General features: G+C 40.1%; 1 protein-coding gene across 2 annotated transcripts in view; it reads left to right on the top strand.

Moving 5' to 3' along the window:
* LOC132380187 (voltage-dependent T-type calcium channel subunit alpha-1G-like) overlaps positions 1 to 20956 on the top strand; it is a 319151-nt gene that overhangs the window by 288439 nt on the left and 9756 nt on the right. For both annotated transcript variants that reach the window (XM_059948872.1, XM_059948871.1), the window contains 2 exons: positions 10005 to 10188; positions 11782 to 11951. In XM_059948872.1, coding sequence (XP_059804855.1) covers positions 10005 to 10188; positions 11782 to 11951 — 354 coding nt within the window. The remainder of the gene's footprint in view (positions 1 to 10004; positions 10189 to 11781; positions 11952 to 20956) is intronic.

Here is a 20956-nt window from a genome sequence, read left to right as displayed (position 1 = left end):
AAAAGAGGGAGAGCAAATCAGTTCAGGTCGCAAGTGCTAAGTGCATACAAGCTGGTTGTACTCACCTCTGGTAAGTGAGTGTGCAGTCTATTGAGGTGTAAAGTCCATTTGTGAACTGTTATCCTAGTTTCTTACAACTGGTCATCTCTCCCTGTTTAGATCCCTCTAGCTGAGATGGAGGCTGTTTCTCTGACGTCTGATATTCAGTCTGAGAAATCGTGGTCGTTAGCACTGACAGATGACTCTTTGCCCGATGATGCAAACGTATTCTTACTAAATACACTGGAAAGCAATGTACATATTCTACACCAGTATTCTGCTTATACCAGGGCTCGAAATACTCTACCACTTAATTAATGTTATATAGTTAAAATAAAATTCCCAAGGACTGGACAACATCAAAACTTGCACAGCCTCCACCTCTTTGTCATTCTAGGAACTGAAGTAATGAGTCATCATTCCCAGCAGGTCTGAAAGCATCTCTGGAAACACATGGGGCACAACTTGTGATTAACCACCATCACCTTTTTTTATAAATTTTTACATGAAATCACCAGATCAAAGTCTAATTGTGCTGCAGTTCGGAAAAGTTAATTCCAAATTCTGCATTGTATTGTTAGTATTGTTTGGAAAGACTGCTGAAAGGAAGTTTAAGTATACACAGTCTCAGATCTCTGTATCAAGAAAGGAATGCAATTCAGTTATTTTTTGGTGTCTTACTTCTGATGATACAGTTATCTGTCAGTCTCTCATTAGAATGGCTTTCAGATGACCATGATAGAGGACCCTAGGCATCCAGTGCACCTGTTAAGTTATAAAATGGAGATACAACAGTTAAAAGTTTATCTATTATCACTAGTTAATTTGCCTGCCAGTTTCAGAGCTTACTTGAGCACTGCCTGAATGCTGACATTGTTGGTCCTTCTCTCTGCTGTCCACAAGCTTAGTTATTCATGTGCAAATCAATCTACTAGTATAAGAACTTGAGCTCCTTATATTTGGTTGATCCATTGTACTGAGTATCTACTGTATGTGGAATGACACTTGGATCTTTAACATAGTGTAACATCTCACAAAAGTGTTAACATATTAAAATTAACATCCAACAACAAGTCATGATATGATAACAGATAATCAAAAACTTGAACGAAGATAGGTTTAAGAAGCTTCAAAGGAGAGAAATAATAACAATTTTGCGAGAGGTTTCCAGACCTTACAAGACTCACTGGTAAATGTAAGACCACACATTTCCCAACACTGTATTCACCTGCTACTTCTTTGCCCATTCTCCCTATCTGTCTAAGTCCTTCTGCAGACACTCTGCTTCCTCAACACAACCTGCCCCTCCACGTATCTTTATATCATTTGCAAACTTGGCCACAAAGCCATTAATTCTGTCATCCAAATCATTGATATATAATGTAAAAAGAAGTGATTCCAATATTGATCCATGTGGAATGTCACTAGTCACCGGCAGCCAACCATATAACAATAAAGCACGGAAACAAGCCATCACGGCCCTTCTAATCCATGCCGAACGCTTACCCTCATCTAGTCCCACCTACCTGCACTCAGCCCATAACCCTCCATTCCTTTCCTGTCCATATACCTATCCAATTTTACTTTAAATGACACTATCAAACCTGCCCCTACCACTTCTACTGGAAGCTCGATCCACACAGCTACCACTCTCTTAAGTAAAGAAGATCCCCCTCGTGTTACCCCCAAACTTTTGCCCCTTAACTCCCAACTCATGTCCTCTTGTTTGAAACTCCCCTACTCTCAATGGAAAAAGCCTATCCACGTCAACTCTATCTATCCCCCTCATAATTTTAAATACCTCTATCAAGTCCCCCCTCAACCTTCTACACTCCAAAGAATAAAGACCTAACTTGTTCAACCTTTCTCTGTAACTTAGGTGCTGAAACCCAGGTAACATTCCTCTGTACTCTCTCTATTTTGTTGACATCTTTCCTATAATTCGGTAATCAGAACTGTACACAATACTCCAAGTTTGGCCTCACCAATGCCTTGTACAATTTTAGCATTACATCCCAACTCCTATTCTCAATGCTCTGATTTATAAAGGCAGGCATTCCAAAAACTTTCTTCACCACCTTATCCACATGAGATTCTACCTTCAGGGAACTGTGTACCATTATTCCTAGATCACTCTGTTCTACTGCATTCCTCAATACCCTACTATTTACCATGTAAGTCCTATTTGGATTATTCTTACCAAAATGTAGCACGTCACACTTATCATCATTAAACTCTATCTGCCATCTTTCAGCCCACTCTTCTAACTGGCCTAAATTCTCTGCAAGCTTTGGAAACCTACTTCATTATCCAGAACGCCATCTATCTTAGTATCATCTGCATACTTACTAATCCAATTTACCACCCCATCATCCAGATCATTAATGTATATGACAAACAACATTGGACCCAGTACAGATCCCTGGGGCACACCACTAGTTACCGGCCTCCAACCTGACAAACAGTTATCCACTGCTACTCTCTGGCATCTACCATCCAGCCACTATTGAATCCATTTTACTACTTCAATATTAATACTCAATGATTGAACCTTCCATGTGGAACCTTGTCAAAGACCTTACTGAAGTCTATATAGACAACATCCACTGCTTTACCCATGTCAACTTTCCTCGTAACCTCTTCAAAAAATTCAATAAGATTTGTCAAATGTGACTTTCCATGCACAAATCCATGTTGACTGTTCCTAATCAGACCCTGTCTATCCAGATAATTATACATACCATCTGTAAGAATAATTTCCATTAATTTACCCACCACTGATGTCAAACTTACAGGCTGATAATTGCTAGGTTTACTCTTAGAACCCTTTTTAAACAATGGAACCACGTGAGCAATACGTCAATCCTCCGGCACCTATATGTACCCTGTCTCTAATGATATTTGAAATATTTCTGTCAGAGCCCCTGCTATTTCTACACTAACTACACTAATTATATTGAAATTAATGGCATTGTGATCACTGGACCCAAAGTGCTCCCTAACACATACCTCCTTCACCTGACCTATCTCATTCCCTACAGGAGATCCAACACTGCCCCTTCTGTAGTTGGTACCTCTATGTATTGCTGCAAAAAACTATCCTGCGCACATATTACAAACTCCAAACCATCCAAACCTTTTATAGAATGGGCTTCCCAGTCTATGTGTGGAAAATTTAAATCTCCCACAATCACAGCCTTGTGCTTACTACAAATATCTGCTATCTCCCTACAAATTTGCTCCTCCAATTCTCGCTCCCCATTAGGCGGTCTATAATACACCCCTATAAGTGTTACTACACCTTTCCCATTCCTCAATTCCACCCAAATAGCCTCCCTAGACAAGCCCTCTATCCTGCTAAAGCACTGCTGTAATATTTTCTCTGACAAGCAATGCAACACCTCCCCCATTTACCATCCGATTCTATCACACCTGAAGCAACCAAATCCAGGAAAACTTACTTGCCAATCACACCCCTCCTGCAACCATGTGTCACTAATAGCTACAACATAATATTTCCAGGTATCAATCCATGCTCTAAGCTCATCCATCTTTCTTGTAATGCTCCTAGCATTAAAATAAATGCATTTAAGAAACTCCCCTCCTCTTTCTCTCTGTTTATCCCTAACAGTGCAAACAACTTTATTATCTTTTTCTTCCTTCTCCCCTACATCTTCAGTCTGAGTGCTCCCCTTCTCTGTCAAATGCCTATCCTCACTTACACACTGTGTACAAGCTTTCTCTGTTTGTGAACTAACCTCCTCTCTCCTAATCTCTTCAATTTGATTCCCACCCCCCCCCCCAACCATTCTAGTTTAAAGTCTCCCCAGTAGCCATCGCAGATCTCCCCACCAGGATATTGGCTCCCCCTAGGATTCAAGTGCAACCCGTCCTTTTTGTACAGGTCACAACAGCCCCAAAAGAGGTCCCAATGATCCAGAAATCTGAATCCCTGCCCCCTGCTCCAATCCTTCAACCACACATTTATCCTCCACCTCATTCCATTCCTACTCTCACTGTCGCGTGGCACAGGCAGAAATCTTGAGATTACTACCTTTGTGGTCCTTCTTCTCAACTCCCTTCCTAACTCACTATATTCTCCTTTCAGGACTTCTTCCCTTTTCCTACCTATGTCATTGGTACCTATATGTACCACGGCCTCTGGCTCCTCACCCTCCCACTTCAGGATATCTTGGATGTAATCAGAAACATCCCAGACCCTGGCACCATGGAGGCAAACTACCATCCGGGTCTCCTGACTGCGTCCACAGAATCGCCTATCTGACCCCTAACTATCGAATCCCCTATTAATACTGTCTCTTCCTTTCTCTACCCTTCTGAGCCACAGGGCCAGGCTCTGTGCCGGAGGCACGGCCACTGTTGCTTCCCCCAGGTAGGCTGTCTCCCCCAACAGTACCCAAACAGGAGTATTTATTGTCTAGGAGTACAGCCACTGGGGTACTCTCTAGTACCCGACTCTTCCCCTTCCCCTTCCTAACCATGACCCACTTGTCTGCCTCCCGTGGCCCCAGTGTGACCACCTGCCTGTAACTCCTCTCTATCAACTCCTCACTCACCCTGACCAGCCGAAGGTCATCGAGCTGCATCTCCAGTTCCCTTACACAGTCCCTTAGGAGCTGCAGCTCGGCTCACCTAGCACAGATGTGGACTTCTGGGAGGCTCAGGGACTCCAGGACCTCCCACATCTGACACCGAGAACAACAAGCTGCCCTCACACTCATAATTTCCCCTTTCCTCAAATAACAGGAAAATTTGAAAACTAAACCTACCTTGCCTCGCCCGTTAAGCCAAGCCCTTAAGCCTTCACTCTGCTCCTGGCTCACTCCACTGCCCACAAAATGACGTTGCCACTGTATAAGGCTGTGTTCTTTTGTATATTCTGCACTTCACTGCCCGACATCACATACCTGCGCAGTCCCGCCTCTCTTAACTCTGATGAGAAGAAAAAATCAAAATGGCTCCCGCTGCACTCCCACTCTGATTCTCAGCCTTCCTTCTCCAAATTGTCAGTCAGTCAATCTTCTGTTCCTGCTAGTATCTTTCTTGTAATACCATGGGCTCTTATCTTGTTAAGCAGCCTCATGTGGCACCTTGTTACATGAAAATCCCAACAACATTCACTGATTCACCTTTGTTTATCTTGCGTGTTATTTCTTCAAAGAATTCCAATAGATTTGTCGGGTCAGATTTCCCCTTAAGGAAACCATGCTGACTTTGCCCTACTTTATCATGCACTACCAAGTATCCTGAAACCTCTTCCTGAATAATGGATTCTAACATCTTGCCAACCACTGAAGACAGGCTAACTGGCCTATAATTCCCTTTTTTCTGCCTTCCTCACTTCTTAAAGAATGGTGTGACAGCTGAAGTTTTCCATTCTTCCAGAACCATTCCAAATTCTAATGCTTCTTGAAGCATAATTGCTAATGCCTACATCTTTGGGATGTATCTATGCACCTTCCAAATTGTTCCCATAAACTCCAACCATTGCTGTTCTACCATCGTCCCTGTTAGTGTTTTCTTCCAATCAATTTTAGGCAGCTTCTATTCTACTCTTCTGCAATTCCCTTTAATGTACACTGAGATATTGGTATGCCTGTGTAACTTCTCCCTTTCAAACTGCAGAGTGAGTCCTGCACATTGAAATAAGTTTGCAATTAGTGTGGCAATTTAAGTTTGGCTGCTCGAGGGAACTGAATTAGAGAGGCTAGGTGTCTCTGAAAGTTGTAGGGCTCAGGATGGTTGCAAATAAGAAGAGTAGTTAGCATGTTAAGTGTCATGTGTTTTTGCAGATACAGGACTCTTTAAGTTAGGCTACTACAACAGGTAGCAGAATCATGGATGAAACTCATGTTTACAAAGAATGAAATAAGGAAGACTATCCAGTAATATTTTGTTATAAGCATGTCCAAGGTAATAAAGTCATGGATCTTGGATTCAGCATTGGATGAAATGAGGCAGGAGTTATATTGAGTGATATCATGGAACTGGAAATAGATGGCCTTAATGTTATATATAATCTGAAGATCATCACCAAGTCATATTTGACACCATCTTGTTGCAAGAAATAATGATGCAATAGTAAATAGACTTTAGTGACAATTTCTGCACTGTAATACTATTGGTTAAGCCACCTAATGGTCTAAAGACAGTGTCGATTTTAAAAGAGATCATAATGAAATAGAGCTAGTTGTAATCTCTGCGTATGTAGAAACTGATGTGTTTGTAGAAGAGACTGCCATGATAGCATGTAAATGAGAAATACAAGGGAACAATAACTGCTTAGGTGTCCCTACGTTATTGGTGAAGTACCAATAAGTGAAGCTATTTGCAGTGTATATTCAAAATAAATTTAGACTGATCTCTATAACTACTGTAGATGAATAACAGGCTGATAGTCATTGCACAATCTTGCATTTGGGAATCAGATGCTGCCCTTCATGCCAGGATGGAGGGGAATAAATACACTGGAAAGATTGTAAAAGGATTCTAAGGTGAGAAAAGTAAAGGATTTGTTCTTAAGTATTAGCTCACTCTTCTGGAAATGGTAGGAAAGGAAGAGAAATGATTCTTAGAGCAAAAAAAAATAACAAATGAAGGCTTATCAGGCAGGAACTCATAGAGTGGTTATAAAGAGGTATATAAGGCCCATGATTTGCTTGGGAGCCTGTGCAGTTTAAGTAGTTTCATAACAAAGAGAAGACCTCTTCTCAAAGCTGATTGTAAATGTTGATGTCTTTAATCCTCAAAGATACTCTTTCCCATCAGATTTGAGAACATTTTAAATCAAAATTTTATTAGCAGTCTTCGTGAAGTTAGAGTAGGTATAGTTGCTGAAAGGTTAAATGTGAACAGATTGAAAGGAGGCCTTGAGGAAACACTGCATATAATTACACACATGATGTAATAAGGTAGTATGAGTTACATGATATGACAGACATCTCTTCTTTCACAGTGTAACAGAACAGTCCTTGCCAAGAAATTGCTGGTCAGACCTCACTTCTAAAACACTTTTACTGACATTTAAGCTGTTCTGACAATTGTCCACCAACAACGGCCTCAGATCCCATATGAAAGAAAAATAATATCAGGTTTTTCATACTCTTCTCCTGAGGCAATGACTTTGTGCTTAGTTCTCGTCTCTCACTCGTCTCCCAATTGTTCTTCCTCATCTCACTCAAATGACTGCATGAGCTACAGCCACAAGTCTTGGGGAGATATTGTCAGGACATCTGATGACAATCCCAACTCATCTTCTTTCAATGATCATTCAAAGCTCCAGGAAGTACTCATTGAACACCATATATCTGAGCAGCCAGAGTATAGATGCAATAGCCATAAGTGCCCTTGTTGAGATGAACTAATCTCTCTCAAGTCCTGGGTGAAGAATTTTCTTCTGCCATTCAATACCTGCTGATAAAGTTCTTACACATGACAAACAATTTTCATTCCAAAAAAAAATGTGATTTTAGAAAAATAATCTTTATATATGCTAAGGCCATAGCTCCAAATTGTCCATCTGATAGGTGACAAAAATAAAGTTAAAACAATTGATTCCTGTACCAAATACTGAATCGTATCAGCCTAGCAAGGTCCTGCACTCAGAGACATAATTGTGCGAAACATACATTGTGTAATGCTCCATTATTACAAGAACAGAATGAAGGGTAGGATTACATGCAATAAAGCCCATCAACATTTAACTTTGGACATTTCAAACTGGAGTCAAAACAGCACAGTGAATGATCTGTGGATATCAAATGAATTCTGTGATATTATGCATTCCATTTGATGGGAAATGCACAAAGGAAGAGTATTTCTGGCCCTGATTTATATATAAACCCATCTGCTCCTCTCCTTGCCAAAGCACTTGACATTTTCAGGCTAATGTGTAGACTAATGCTTTCATCTGTTGCGCAATAAATTCTTTTTCTCAAGCCAACATTTCTGGATCGTTTGTTCGTCTCTGCTGGATGTGCTTCTGTCAGTGTCATTTCATCATTGACTGTCTCCTGTGGCAGAGTGAAACAGAAATTTAGTTGTGCTATGTTCCAGCTGGTACCAATGACAATGGATACTATTCCTATCATGCCTCATGCAAAAGCATGTGTTTAATGGGCAATGTTGATGCCGGAAGCTGATTTATCATGAACTAACAGGTTGTTTAAAATGAAAAACTATTCCCCATTTTGTAGATGCAATTCTTCCTGATAATCCTGTGGCACAGATACACTACAGTGGGATAATTTCAACAAAAAGGACAATGAAATTGTTGCAAGTATTTAGAATTTGTGCATTGTTTGCTCCAAATCTGGGTTGTCAAGACAAAGAACGCTTTGTTTTTAAAATCTGTGTATTTGCTGTTGACTTGATTTGAGGTTTGAGCTTCTCCCCCTGGGCTAATGAGTGAGAAGAACATTTTTTATATACGACTGCTGAGGTTAATGCCCTCCCTCTTACTCTAAGACATTCTCATCCATCATCCCAAGTGCGTACTTCTCTGAGTTGTAGTGTTGTGACAGGAGGCCTTGTTTATCCACTTACAGGGAAGGAGTACCTAGAGTGGTCTGTAGAAAATGAGGTCAGGCTGGAGTGATGTCAGTCAGGTAGCCAGTCTCTGCCCCCTTCAAAGAGGGACAGCTAAGTGGATCCAGTAGGGAAAAATATATGTTGTTTGTGGAACTATTCCCCAGAAGTTTAGCTTACATTGAGGACGGAAGTGAGTTAACTCCAAAGAATGCCAGAATTGTTCATTCAGTTAATATGTTGTGAAACATGTCCTTGAATAAGTTCCTATGAATAAAAACGGGACAGCTTCCGAAATTTACAATCCAGGGGACGTATGGGTAACTCTAATGAGAGCAGTGTCTACATGGAAAGGACATGTGACTTCATCTTTGAAATAGTTTGGAACCTTCGCAGTACCACAGGATACACCTTTCCAACAGAGAGAAAGAAAGAATAGAGATTATATCTAGAATATAGAGGTAGTAGTGATATCTAAAACGTAGATTGAGATAACAATGTTTAATAAAGGTGAAAGAGTGGGAGAATGAAGTACTATGGTCTTACAAATAGAAAAATATAGTATATCTATTACATACAGCAAAGAAGTTTATTTTATCTGATAAGGTAAGCTGGCAGCTACCAATACATTAGGAAAATGAGGAAGCATTATCTAAACAATGACAAAAAAAATTTAACTGGCTGAATTTCAAGCTTTGAATATCTATAATAAAATAGTTTTTAAGCTATCCCCACCCAGCCATTCTGGATAATGCCAGAATCAGCCATCCTACTGATGGTTTACTTGGACATCTCCCAAATGGCTTTGGTCTCATGATTCTGAGCAACCTTATTTGGCTTCAGTAGAACTAAATATTAGGTGTAGTATCAAAAACAAGATACGATTTTGCCCATATTTTTAGATCTGTGATTTTAACTGACATATTATTTTTAATAATTCTCCTTTGACATCAAGCTTACATTTCTTACTGTGTAGAACAGCTGATTAGTTTGTGTTAGTGACTTAAATGGATTCCTGGAAAAATGGCTTCTGATGATTTATTTGAAGATGTTGTATTCCATAATGAGGAATATTACACATATGCAAAGAAGTTGTGATGTTGCATGAAGCAAATGACTGATAGAATTGGCATTGTCATGGTTTGTGTATTGTGCAGATTGCCGACTATTATAAAACACTGTGTCTGTTGCGATTCCGTGTGATCCATTTGTCTTACAGCTAAATGATTGAACATTTCTGCTCAAATGTTTTGAACTTTGTCTTTTCATTGTGTCTCTGTTGCTGTTACTGTAGGTTGTTTTGTTGCATTGATGACCTTGTGCATGATTGTGTTCTACATTACCTGCAGCTCAGCTTCCTTCAAGTTTCATTGTTGCCTGTGCCCCATGTATCTGACAGCTTCTTTTCTCCCTTGCAGGCTGAGGAGGTTCAAGAACATGAGGTTCAGAAGGAGATCCAAGAGAAGAACCTTCTCACTGTGAGGAAACCTTTTGTTGGCCGCACACACTCGCTGCCCAATGATAGCTATATGTTTCAGCCTGTCAACCCTGCTCCATTAGAAGGTCTGCAGGGATCAGAGAACAATCCCAAGTCACAGTCAGGTATGTCTCATCCATGGTGTTGAATGAAAGTTTTAAAGATCAGCCAATTTGGTCAACTCATACAGTAATCTGCACAGGAGGATCCAAGTTAAAATTCTAATCCAGTTAACATGCCCCAATCAAAAAATCAAATTCCATTATGATAGCAATTGTTGGTGAAAGTGAAGGGAATCATTAAATTTGTCATTGTTCTCCAGACTTTAATGATACTGTGTGCTAAGCTATAGTTTCTCAGGCATCTTCACTGTTGTAGTTACAGCATAGCTAATAAGTGTTCAATATTCTGCATTACAACACAGTTTCTATTGACATGCATTGTGGCACCTCTCACAGAAATAGTTGACCAAACATAATATTAATACTTCCAAGAGTTTCCCAACATCTGTCAGAGAAAAAAATGAATACTGAACTCTTTGATTAGATTCCAATCTGCCCTGGTTTGGTTTTCTATAAAAACCTGTTAGATAGTTTACATGTGCTGAATTTTCCTACATAAAAGCTGTTTGGATCTTACAATTACTTTGCAGCATTTAACTCAACTTCTAGTTTAATCTCTTTCTACTTACAAATCCTTTAAATGTCTTAAATTAACCCAATCTATAATTCTTTCCCTCTGCATTAGTGAGACCCTCCTATGGGCTCAAGCATGCATGCTGCCCTGACACAGTACGAGACAGTACAGTGCAGTGCAGAGATTCTTTTGTAGATATAGTTTTCTTGAATGAATCTTCTAAGCTGAGTTAAATTCTTGCAGGTGGATATCCAACAATATTGGTAATTGGTTTATTATTGTCATATATAACAAGATACAGTGAAAAAAATTATTTTGCATGTTTTTACGCATCATTTCAAAATAGAACTAGATCAAGGCAGCACAAAAGAAAAGCAGAAGAAGAATGCAGAATTCAGTTTTAGAGTTACAGAGAAAGTACAGACCAAGTAGAAAAGAATAGTTTTACTGGCTAATTCAACAATATTCATTCCATAGCAACACCACTAAAAAAATAATTAACTGGTTATTCACTAGATAGTGGATTGTGGAATCTTTCTCTTTACAGTGATATTTGTAGCAGGGATCCCACATTTATTTAGAAGGAAAAGCTTGAAGATTGTCATGTGGTGGTAAACTGGTAAAATTTTCATTGGTAAAAGATTTGGAAATAAGTTTCCTGGTTTGAAAGTTGACTAACATAGTTAAAAACAAATTTAGTTGAGAACTATTTGTGATGAGAGACCTTGGCGAAGGATGGTTACGGACCAAGTGTTGGGGTATCCGAGGCAAGGATCAAGTCACGGTATGAAACTGGAATGAGAGCTGAGCACAAAACAAAACACTAAATGATATCTCTAGTTGAGTTTGTGATTGAGCACTGAGGCTCCATTCAGGTGCTCTTTAAATGTTGAATTCTTGGCTCCAAAACATGATTGCTAATTAATGGGGCAGTTTTTCAACCTTCAAAGGGACCACACCAGCTATCCATATTCCAGAGAGTTAGTGCATCTAAACCTCGAAGGCTGGCAGGTTGGGTGCATCTCATAACACTATTAGTTAGAAACATAATGAATAATTATAATTACAAATTGCTTCCCCAGGTTCAACCACATCAGTCCGATCACAGCCCATTGGTAACAGTGGCTACCTCCAGGTTCCTATGGAGTTGTTTCTCCCTGTCAGCCATCAGAACAGTTCTGATTCTGAAAATATCCCGAAGATTCCTCCCCCTCGGAAACCTCTGAGTGCCCACAGAATGCTGCATAGGCAGGTTGGTATCAGTATTGGAAAGCCTTAGTTCGGCACATCCTTTAATTGACTGATTCCATTTTCTGTCTGTAGAGCTTGCTTCCTGCTTGTGTTGTATAGCTGGAAACATGGAGATGCCTTTAACCTGTGTTTATTTGGATTATTTTTCAGTGCTTTCATTTTCAAGACTAATACAAAAACAGAAGGAGTCACACTTGGTAGGCTTGCTTGGCTCTAGGTTTCCATCCCCACCTGAGGTTAAAAGTTTATCTCACGAATCTTCATCGGACTCTTGAACAACTTTTATTCATGCATTCTGTTTCTTGTCATCTTGTTCCACGTTTCCATCCTGGGTGCTCACCAGACCTAGTATTTCAGTCTGCTCTCCCCTTCTCCCCTGTTTGGTGCTGTCTGTTGTGACCATGTCTTGTCATCTACAATGCTATAATGCACCCCTTCTGTTACATAGTACATTGAGTTCCCTTCTTGCCTCATTAAATCAGAACTTGCGGAATTACTGACATTTCTCTACATAAGTACCAACAAGTTTGGAAAATTAATATTGACCTGAAAGCTGAGAACTTGGTGGCTTCTTTTCACTGACAATTTTTTGAATACGATCTGAAATTTGTGATTACCCCCAAACACCTAAATGTAACTATGTTGGGTTGGTCCTGATGTTGAAACAACATGTGTATTAATTTCAAAGGAGACCAACGGCTTGAGGCACTTAGACATTAGGTCGCACAAGAACAGAAGAAAATGGGAGCGAGAGTAGGCAACCTGGCCTCTCTAGACTGTCCCACTATTCAATGTGATAATGGTTGATCCATGTTGATTCCATTTGCCAGATATCCATGACCCTTAATCCTCCTCCCTTTCAAAAACATCTTCCAAAATTTAAGCTCTTCTACATAGTTATCCTACTTAATTTTCTGAATTAGAGAATTCCAGGTAGAAGAAATTTCTATGTACTTTAATATTAAATATCCAGCCCTTTATCTTGAAACTAATGGACACATCTTGACTACTTCCCTATCATGCTCTCTTAAGACCTATATATTTTGATAGGATCACCACTTATTCTTATAAAATGAAGTTCCTCCATTCTATTTGGAACCAGGCTATCTGTTATCATCAGAATATTTGCAGTGTCCTCCATGGTAAAGACTATCTTCCTTTTTGTATATCCATAGAAATTCCTTCTTGTAATTCTATAGAAACTTTTACTATTCATTTTGGTATTGCATGAAAAAATACCTCTCAAACTCAATTTTCTCCTTTCTATTGAACTTCTAGTATTTTGCTGCTGGTTCCTGAAACATTCCCAATTCTCTTTTCTACAATTAGTATTTCCATACTTTATACATTTCAGATTAACTTTATCCTTGACCTTCTTTGTTAACCACAAATGTTTCCTCATGGAACCCCTCTTTTAAATTAGATAAAGTCTTGCTCAGCGCTATGACCAAGTTATTTAAACATCTGCCTCTGCCCATCTACTGACTTGCCTGATACCTTTTTTACCCAGTCAGCACAAAACAGAAATACTGGAAGAACTCAGGCAGCACCTGTTGAAAGAGAAACCTGTTAATGTCTTGACTGAAGACCCTTCTTCAGCACTGGGGGAGGAGGGGAGGGTTTACAGTTATCAAAGCAGAGCTGGAGGGAGGAGTGAGAAGTAAAACTAATGCCCATATGACAACACACAAAATGCTTGAGGAACTCAGCAGGTCAGGCAGCATCTACGGAAATGAATAAACAGTCGACGTTTCAGGGCAAGACCCTTCACCGCAGCTGAAAAGCAAGGGGGAAGATGTCATAATAAGAAAGTGGCAGGAGGGGTAAAAGGACAATCTAGAAGGTGATAGGTGCAGCAAAGTTTCAGGTAGTAGATGGGTGACCACCAGGAGAAGTAAGGGGAGTGACCATTCTCTTCAGTGGTATCCCCTTTGGATACTGCTGACCTATCAGGGCACAGCAGCAGCAGCCAGGCTAATGGCACTGTGGCCACCTCTGAGGATCAGCAGGAAAGGGTAAAGTCAGGCAGAGCAATAGTGATAGGAGACAACAGATATGAGATATGGTATAATGCCAGGTTAATGCGCTGTCTCTCAGGTCTGAGTGTCAAGGTGTCTCAGAATGGCCACAGAGTATTCTCAAGAGGGAGGGTGAGCAGCTAGAAGTCATAATGTATTTTGACACAGACGATAGAGGTAGAAAGGGGAAGAGATCCTCTGCAGTGAATATAGGGATTTAGAGAAGAGGCTGAAAAGCTAGACCTCCAAGGTAGCAATCTCTGGGTTACTTCCAGTGCCACATGCTAGTTAGGGTAGGGATAGAATGATAGTATAGATGAATGAGTGGCTGAGGAACTGGTGCAGAAGGCATGGTTTCAAATTTCTGGATCATTTGGATCTTTTCTGGGGAAGATATGATCTGTACAAAAAGAGTGGGCTGCGCCTGATGACGAGAGGGACCAATATCCTTGTGGACAGGTTTGCTAGAGCTGTTGGGGAGGGCTTAAAGTAAGTTGGCAAGGGGATGGGAGCCATAGTAATAGGTCTGAGGATGGGACAGTTGGCATACATGTAAATGCAGTGTGTAGTGAGACTATAAGGAAGGATGTTAGGACAAAATTGAAGTCAGTGGAATGAATTGAAGTGTAGCAAGGGGCTAAATCAAACAGGGTGATGAATACAGGAATGAAGGTGTTACACTTTAATGCACACAGCATACAGACTAAAGTAGAAATTTGCAGGCATGACGTTGTGGGCATCACTGAGTCATGCCTGAAGGAAGATCATAGTTGGGAGCTTAACATCCAAGGATATACATTGTATCAAAAAGACAGCAGGAACGCAGAGGGGGTGATGTTGCTCTCTTGATAAAAAGAGAAATAAAATCCTTAGAGAGAAGTAATATAAGATCGAAAGATGTAGAATCCTTGTGGGTAAAGTTAAGAAACTGCAGGAGTAAAAAAGAGTTATATACGGGCCTCCAAACAGTAGCCAGGATGTGGGATATAAATTGTAAGAGGGGATTTAAAAAAGTATGTAGAAAAGGCAATGTTACAGTTGTCATGTGGAATTTCAACATGCAGATAAATTGAGGAAATCATGTCGGTGCTGGGTCCAAAGAGAAGGAATTTGTAGAATACCTATTGGATGGCTTTTTAAAGCAGCTTGTGGTTGAGCTCAGTAGGGGAAAGAAAATTCTGGATTGAATGTTGTTAAGCTCCATAATCAAACCAGACTTGATTAGGGAGCTTAAGGTAAAGAAACCATTAGGAGACAGTGATCATAATATGATAAAATTCACCCTGCAGTTTGAGAGGAAGAAGATAAAGTCAGATATATCAGTATTACAGAGGAGCTGGCCTAAGTTATTTGAAAGGGGACAGTAACAGGGATGATGGCAGAACAGCAATGGCTGGAGTTTCTACAGGCAATTCAGAAGGTGCAGGATAGATATATCCCAAAGATGAAGGAAGTATTGTAAAGGAAGGATGAGGCAACTGTGGCTGACAAGGTAAGTCAAAGACAGCAAAAAAGGAAAAGGGAGAGCATATAATACAGCAAAAATATTAGGGGATTAGGAAGATTGAAAAAAAAACAACATAATTAATAGAAGTTAAAAAATTAGGATCATTTAAAAAAACAACAGAAGGAGAGAAAAGGTAAAATATGAAGGTAACCTAGCCAAAATATAAAAGAGGTTATCAAGTGATTTTTTTCAAATATATGTAAAAGAGAGATGAGAGTGGATATCAGACCTCTGGAAAATGACACTGGAGAGGTAGTTACGAGTGACAAAGGAATGGCAGATGAACTGAATAAGTATTTTGCGTCAGTCTTCACTGTAGAAGACACCAGTAGTAAGCGTGACATTTGAGAGTGATAGGACATAGGTAAGTGTAGTTGCTATTACTAAGGGGAGGGTGCTTAGGACGCTGAAAGATCTGAAAGTAGATAGGTCACTATATCCCAAGGTTCTGAAAGAAGTAGTTGAAGAGATTGTGTAGTCATTCATATTGATCTTTCAAGGATCACTAAATTCTGGAATGTTTCCAGGAAACTGGAAAATTGTAAATGTCATTCCACTCTTTAAGAAGGAAAGGAGGCAAAAGAAAGGAAATTATAGTCCAGTTAGCCTGACTTTAGTGGTCAGTAGGATATTAGAGTCCGCTATTGAGGATGATGTTTTGGGGTATTTGGATGCACACAATAAAATAGACCAAAGTCAGCATGGTTTCCTTAAGGGGAACTCATACTTGACAAATTTGTTGGAATTTTTTGAGGAAATAACAGGCAGCCTAGACAAAGGAGAGTCAGTGGATGTTGTTTACTTGAATTTTCAGAAGGCCTTTGACAAGATGCTATACATGAGGCTGCTTAACAAGATAAGGGCCCGTGGTATTACAGGAAAGATACCAGCATGGAGAGATGATTGGCTGTCTGGCAGGAGGCAAAGAGAGGGGGCCTATTCTAGTTGGCTGCTGATAACCAGTGGTGTTCCACAGGGTTCAGTGTTAGGACTGCTTCATTTCGTGTTACTTGTTGATGATTTGAATGACGGAATTAATGGTTTAATAGCCAAGTTTGCAGACAATATGAAAATAGGTGGAGGGGCAGGTAGATTGAGGAAACAGGGAGTCTACAGAAGGGCTTAGACAAATTAAGAGAATAGGCAAAGGAGTGGCAGATGGAATATAGCGTAGGGAAGTATATAGTCATGCACTTTGATAGAAGGAATAAAGGCTTAAACTGTTTTCTAAACAGAGAAAATTCAGAAATCTGCGATATAGAGGGTCTTGGGAGTCCATGTAAGTTAACAATGTTAGCATTCAGTTCAAGAGGACTGGAATATAAGAGCAAGGATGAAATGCTGAGGCTTTATAAGGCATTAGTCGGACTGTACTTGATGTATTGTGAATAGTTTTGGTCTTTATTTAGGAAAGGATGTGCTGACATCGGAGAGGGTTCAGAGGAGGTTCACAAGAATGATTCCAGGATTGAAAAGGTTAACATATAAGGAGTGTTTGTTAGCTCTGGGCCTATATCCCATAGAGCTTAAAAGAATGGGGGGGGGGGGGTTCTCATTGAATCTTGAAATGTTGGCAGTGTGACAAAGTTGCAATATTGACAGAGTGGATATGGAGAGGATATTTTCTGTAGTGGGTGAGCCTAGCACCAGAGGGCACAGACTCAGAATAGAGGAACATCCATTTAGAACAGAGATGAGGAGGAATTTCTTTTGCCAGAGGGTGGAATTCATTGCCACAGACAGCTGTGGAGGCCAGGTCATTGAGTATATTGAAATGGGAGATTGATAATCTTCTTGATTAGTCTGTGCATCAAAGGGAGAAGCAGAGGAATGTGCTGAGTTGGATAATAAGTCTGTCAGAAAGGTGGAGCAGATTCAAAGGACTGAATGGCCAATTTCTGCTCCTGTAGCTTATAATATATTGAATGCAAAGGCTGGTGGTATGTTTTTCACCAGCTTTCAATGGCAGATGTAGGTAAATACTGATTTGCCAAGTAAGCACAGTACAGCTCACCGCTGGCATCCCTTCCTAGCACTGAATGTTGTTATCAAATCCCCATCATATATATGTTTTTTATCATGTACTCATCTTGTTCTGCATACTAGCTGTCCTGTGTAGGGTTTTTGAACGTCCATTGCTTTTTGTGTAATCCCATCCTGTCCTGTGTTGTGTTATCATGTGCACATTTGACCTTGTGTACAGTTCCCACATACTCCACCACATCCCATGTCCTGTTCTCACATTGCCTTTCCCTTCATTTGTATTGATATCATGTATCCATCCCATCTTTTGTTCTGCAACATGCAATTATCTTGTCTTGTGGGCTCAATCATCATAATGGAGCAAATTTTGCTGTGACAACCTATAATTTATCAGTGAAGCTATTTGCTGCCTTGTTTACAATGATGAATACACTGATTGTAAATTGTACATTTGTCTATAAAAGATGAAAAGAAGAGTAGATTGACTATTTGGGCCAGCCCAGAAACTCTAGTGCCCCCAGTGACTGAACTAAGTTGGTGTTGCTGCCGGTACTTGTGCCTACTTTATTGCTACAAATATCACTAGTCATTGAAAGGGAACTGCATTTTTCTGAAATGAAAAGTGTGTAGTGTAGGGGACTGAGCTCTGGCAGTGGTTTACCAAAGAAATTAAGCAGCTTGGTTGCAGGGATGAGGGGGAAGATTTCCAAGAAGGATCAATGTCTCAATCGGTTCTAGTTCTTCTCCACTGCTACCTGAGGATATGCTTGTTACTGTCCCATCATTCAACTAGTACTCTTTAACTCAAAATCTATCAAACAACTGTTGAAGAGTAATTGTTAAAGTGCTCGAGGAAAATTGAAGATCAAATTTACCCTTACTCAAAGCACAGATGCAGAGAACTCAGTGCAAAATTGCACCCTGTGTTTTTTCTCTCCATTCTATAGGATGACATGATAGTTCAACATCAGCAATCACCGATCAGGGTTCAATTCCTGCCACTGTCTGTAAAGAATTTGTATGTTCTCCCCATGAACATGTGGGATTCCTGCAGATGTTCCCGTTTCCCTGGCACCAGAAGTGTGGTGACGCAATCCTCGGACTGTGTTGGTTGTTGCCACAAAACGATGAATTTCCCCGTATGTTTCAGTATACTGTATATGTGACAAATGAAGCTAATCTTATCCTTATTCTGGTTGATAATGGAAATTTGTAAAGTTGGATTTACAGTATGTTCGTACCTGGTGTAGGCACACTTGAATCTCCACTCCATAGTCCTATAAATCCTGAGTACTGCTCTTCAAGAATTGTCTAATATCTAATAATAATAATAAACTCTAATATTATTCCTATTTCATCTCTATCTCAACTTCAGTCCTTCTTTCCTACAAAAATGCCAGGAGTCTATAATAAGATGAAAACAGAGCTCTTGGAGCTTTTGGTCTGTCTGAATCAATGTCTTCTTGGAAAACAGTTCTAAGTCATTGAGGGTTTTAGTACCTCTTAGCTGGGAAAGTGTCAGAAGTTGCTTAGAGTTTGCACATTAATAAATATTTAATGCATTAGATTATAAAAGTCAAAGCCATCTGAGACCAAAGTCAGGCCACCTTAGTTTAACCACATTTAGAGAATTGCATTCAGTTCTGGTTGCTCCATTACAGGAAGGATGTTCAGGCTTTGAAGGGATTGCAGAAGAGGGTTATCACAATAGAGACTATTAGCTATAAGGAAGGGTTGGACAAATTTGATCGTTTTCTCTGGAGTGTCCAAGGTTGAAGGGTAACTTGATAGAAGTATATAACATTAATGGGAGACATAGAGAGGCTAGATATTCAGTCTCTTACCCAGGGGAGAAGTGTCAAATGTTAGAGAGCATAACTCAAAGGGGGAAAGCTTAAGGGAGATATGTGAGGCACATTTTTTACACAGAGAGTGGTAAGTGAATGGAAGCAGACACAGTAGTAGTGTTTCTGAGACTTTTAGATGAAGGGAATGCAGGGACATGGATCACGTGCAGGCAAATGAGATTTGTTTCATTTGACATCATGGTCAGCATGGCCATTATGGACAAAAGGGCCTGTTCTTGTGTTGGACTGTGCAGTCTTCTGTTTCCTATAATCACCCACTGATCAAATAACCACTGTCATGGTTTGCATGAGAGAGCTATTTTGTGCTCAAGAACAGAACCTCTGCATGAGCTAATATTGTTATTCACAAGATTGGCATTAATTTCTTGTATAGTCTAATTATTTATAATCTAAGTAGAGGGAAGTCTCATTTGCCAAGCTTTTAAGATCCCATGATTATACCAAGCTGCCCATAAGTTGGCTCAAAAGGGGTACCTTGCTCAGAGAGGAGATGTAGAAAACAAAAGAGATTGATAAAGGAAAAGTGTCTTCTCCTGCAGTCGAGATACAGTCAAGGACAGTGGAGTAGGACTTCTTAGATTCTTTGCCTAATGCAGGGAGCTAAGTAGGGACACGGATCCTTCAAGTAATGCAGCAGGGAAGCAGGCTTTTCAACCCAACTCATCCATGCTAACATGGTGCCCACCAAGCTGGTCCCTTTTGTCCACGTATTTCTCTTCAAGCTGCACCACCCAGCAACCCCCAATTTAACCCTAGCCTAATCGCTGGACAATTTACAATGACCGAATAACTTAGCAACCAGTAATTCTTTGGACAGTGAGAGGAAACCAGAGCAGCAAGAGAAAAACCCATGTGGTCGGGGGGAGAGCATACAAGCTCCTTACAGGCAGCAGCAGGAATTGAAGCGAGGTCGCTGATACTATAAAGCGTTGAGCTAACTACTAAGCCACCATGCTGCCAATATCTCTCTACTCCTAAACGTTTTCTATCCATGTACTTATCCAAATGTCTTTTAAGTATTGTTATTGTACCTGCCTCGAACTTTTTCTCTGGCAGCTCATTCCATGTATGCACCACACTATGCATAAAAGAAGTTGCCCTTTTAATCTTAAACCTAGCCATCAGGTTTCTAGTTCCTCGTCCCTGGAAAAAAGACTATGTGAGTTCATCCTATACCTGCCACACTTTTATGGACAAAAGGGCCTGTTCTTGTGTTGGACTGTGCAGTCTTCTGTTTCACTCTATCTATGAGGTCGCCTCTCAATCTCCTACAATCCAAGGAATAAAGTCCTACCCTGACCAACCTCTCCCTAAAACTTGGGCCCTCGAGTCCTGGCAGCATCCTTGTAAATTTTCTCTGCACTCTTTCCAGTTTAGTGATGTCTTTCCTATTGATAGATAGATACTTTATTGATCCCCAAGGAAATCACAGTGTCACAGTTGTATTACAAGTACTCTGATATACAAATATTAGAAGAGAAGTTAAGAAAGACTAAAAAATTAAGTTACCACAAACAGTCTAACAGGAGGGAGTCATCATTTGCCCGTCTATAGATTGACTCATTATAGAGCCTAATGGCCAAGGGTAAGAATGACCTCATATATCACTCCTTGGAGCAGCGCAGTTGTC

Source organism: Hypanus sabinus, chromosome 23, assembly GCF_030144855.1.
Source record: "Hypanus sabinus isolate sHypSab1 chromosome 23, sHypSab1.hap1, whole genome shotgun sequence".
In the NCBI taxonomy this organism is placed as follows: Eukaryota; Metazoa; Chordata; class Chondrichthyes; order Myliobatiformes; family Dasyatidae; genus Hypanus; species Hypanus sabinus.
This window is presented reverse-complemented; position numbering and strand designations above follow the sequence as displayed.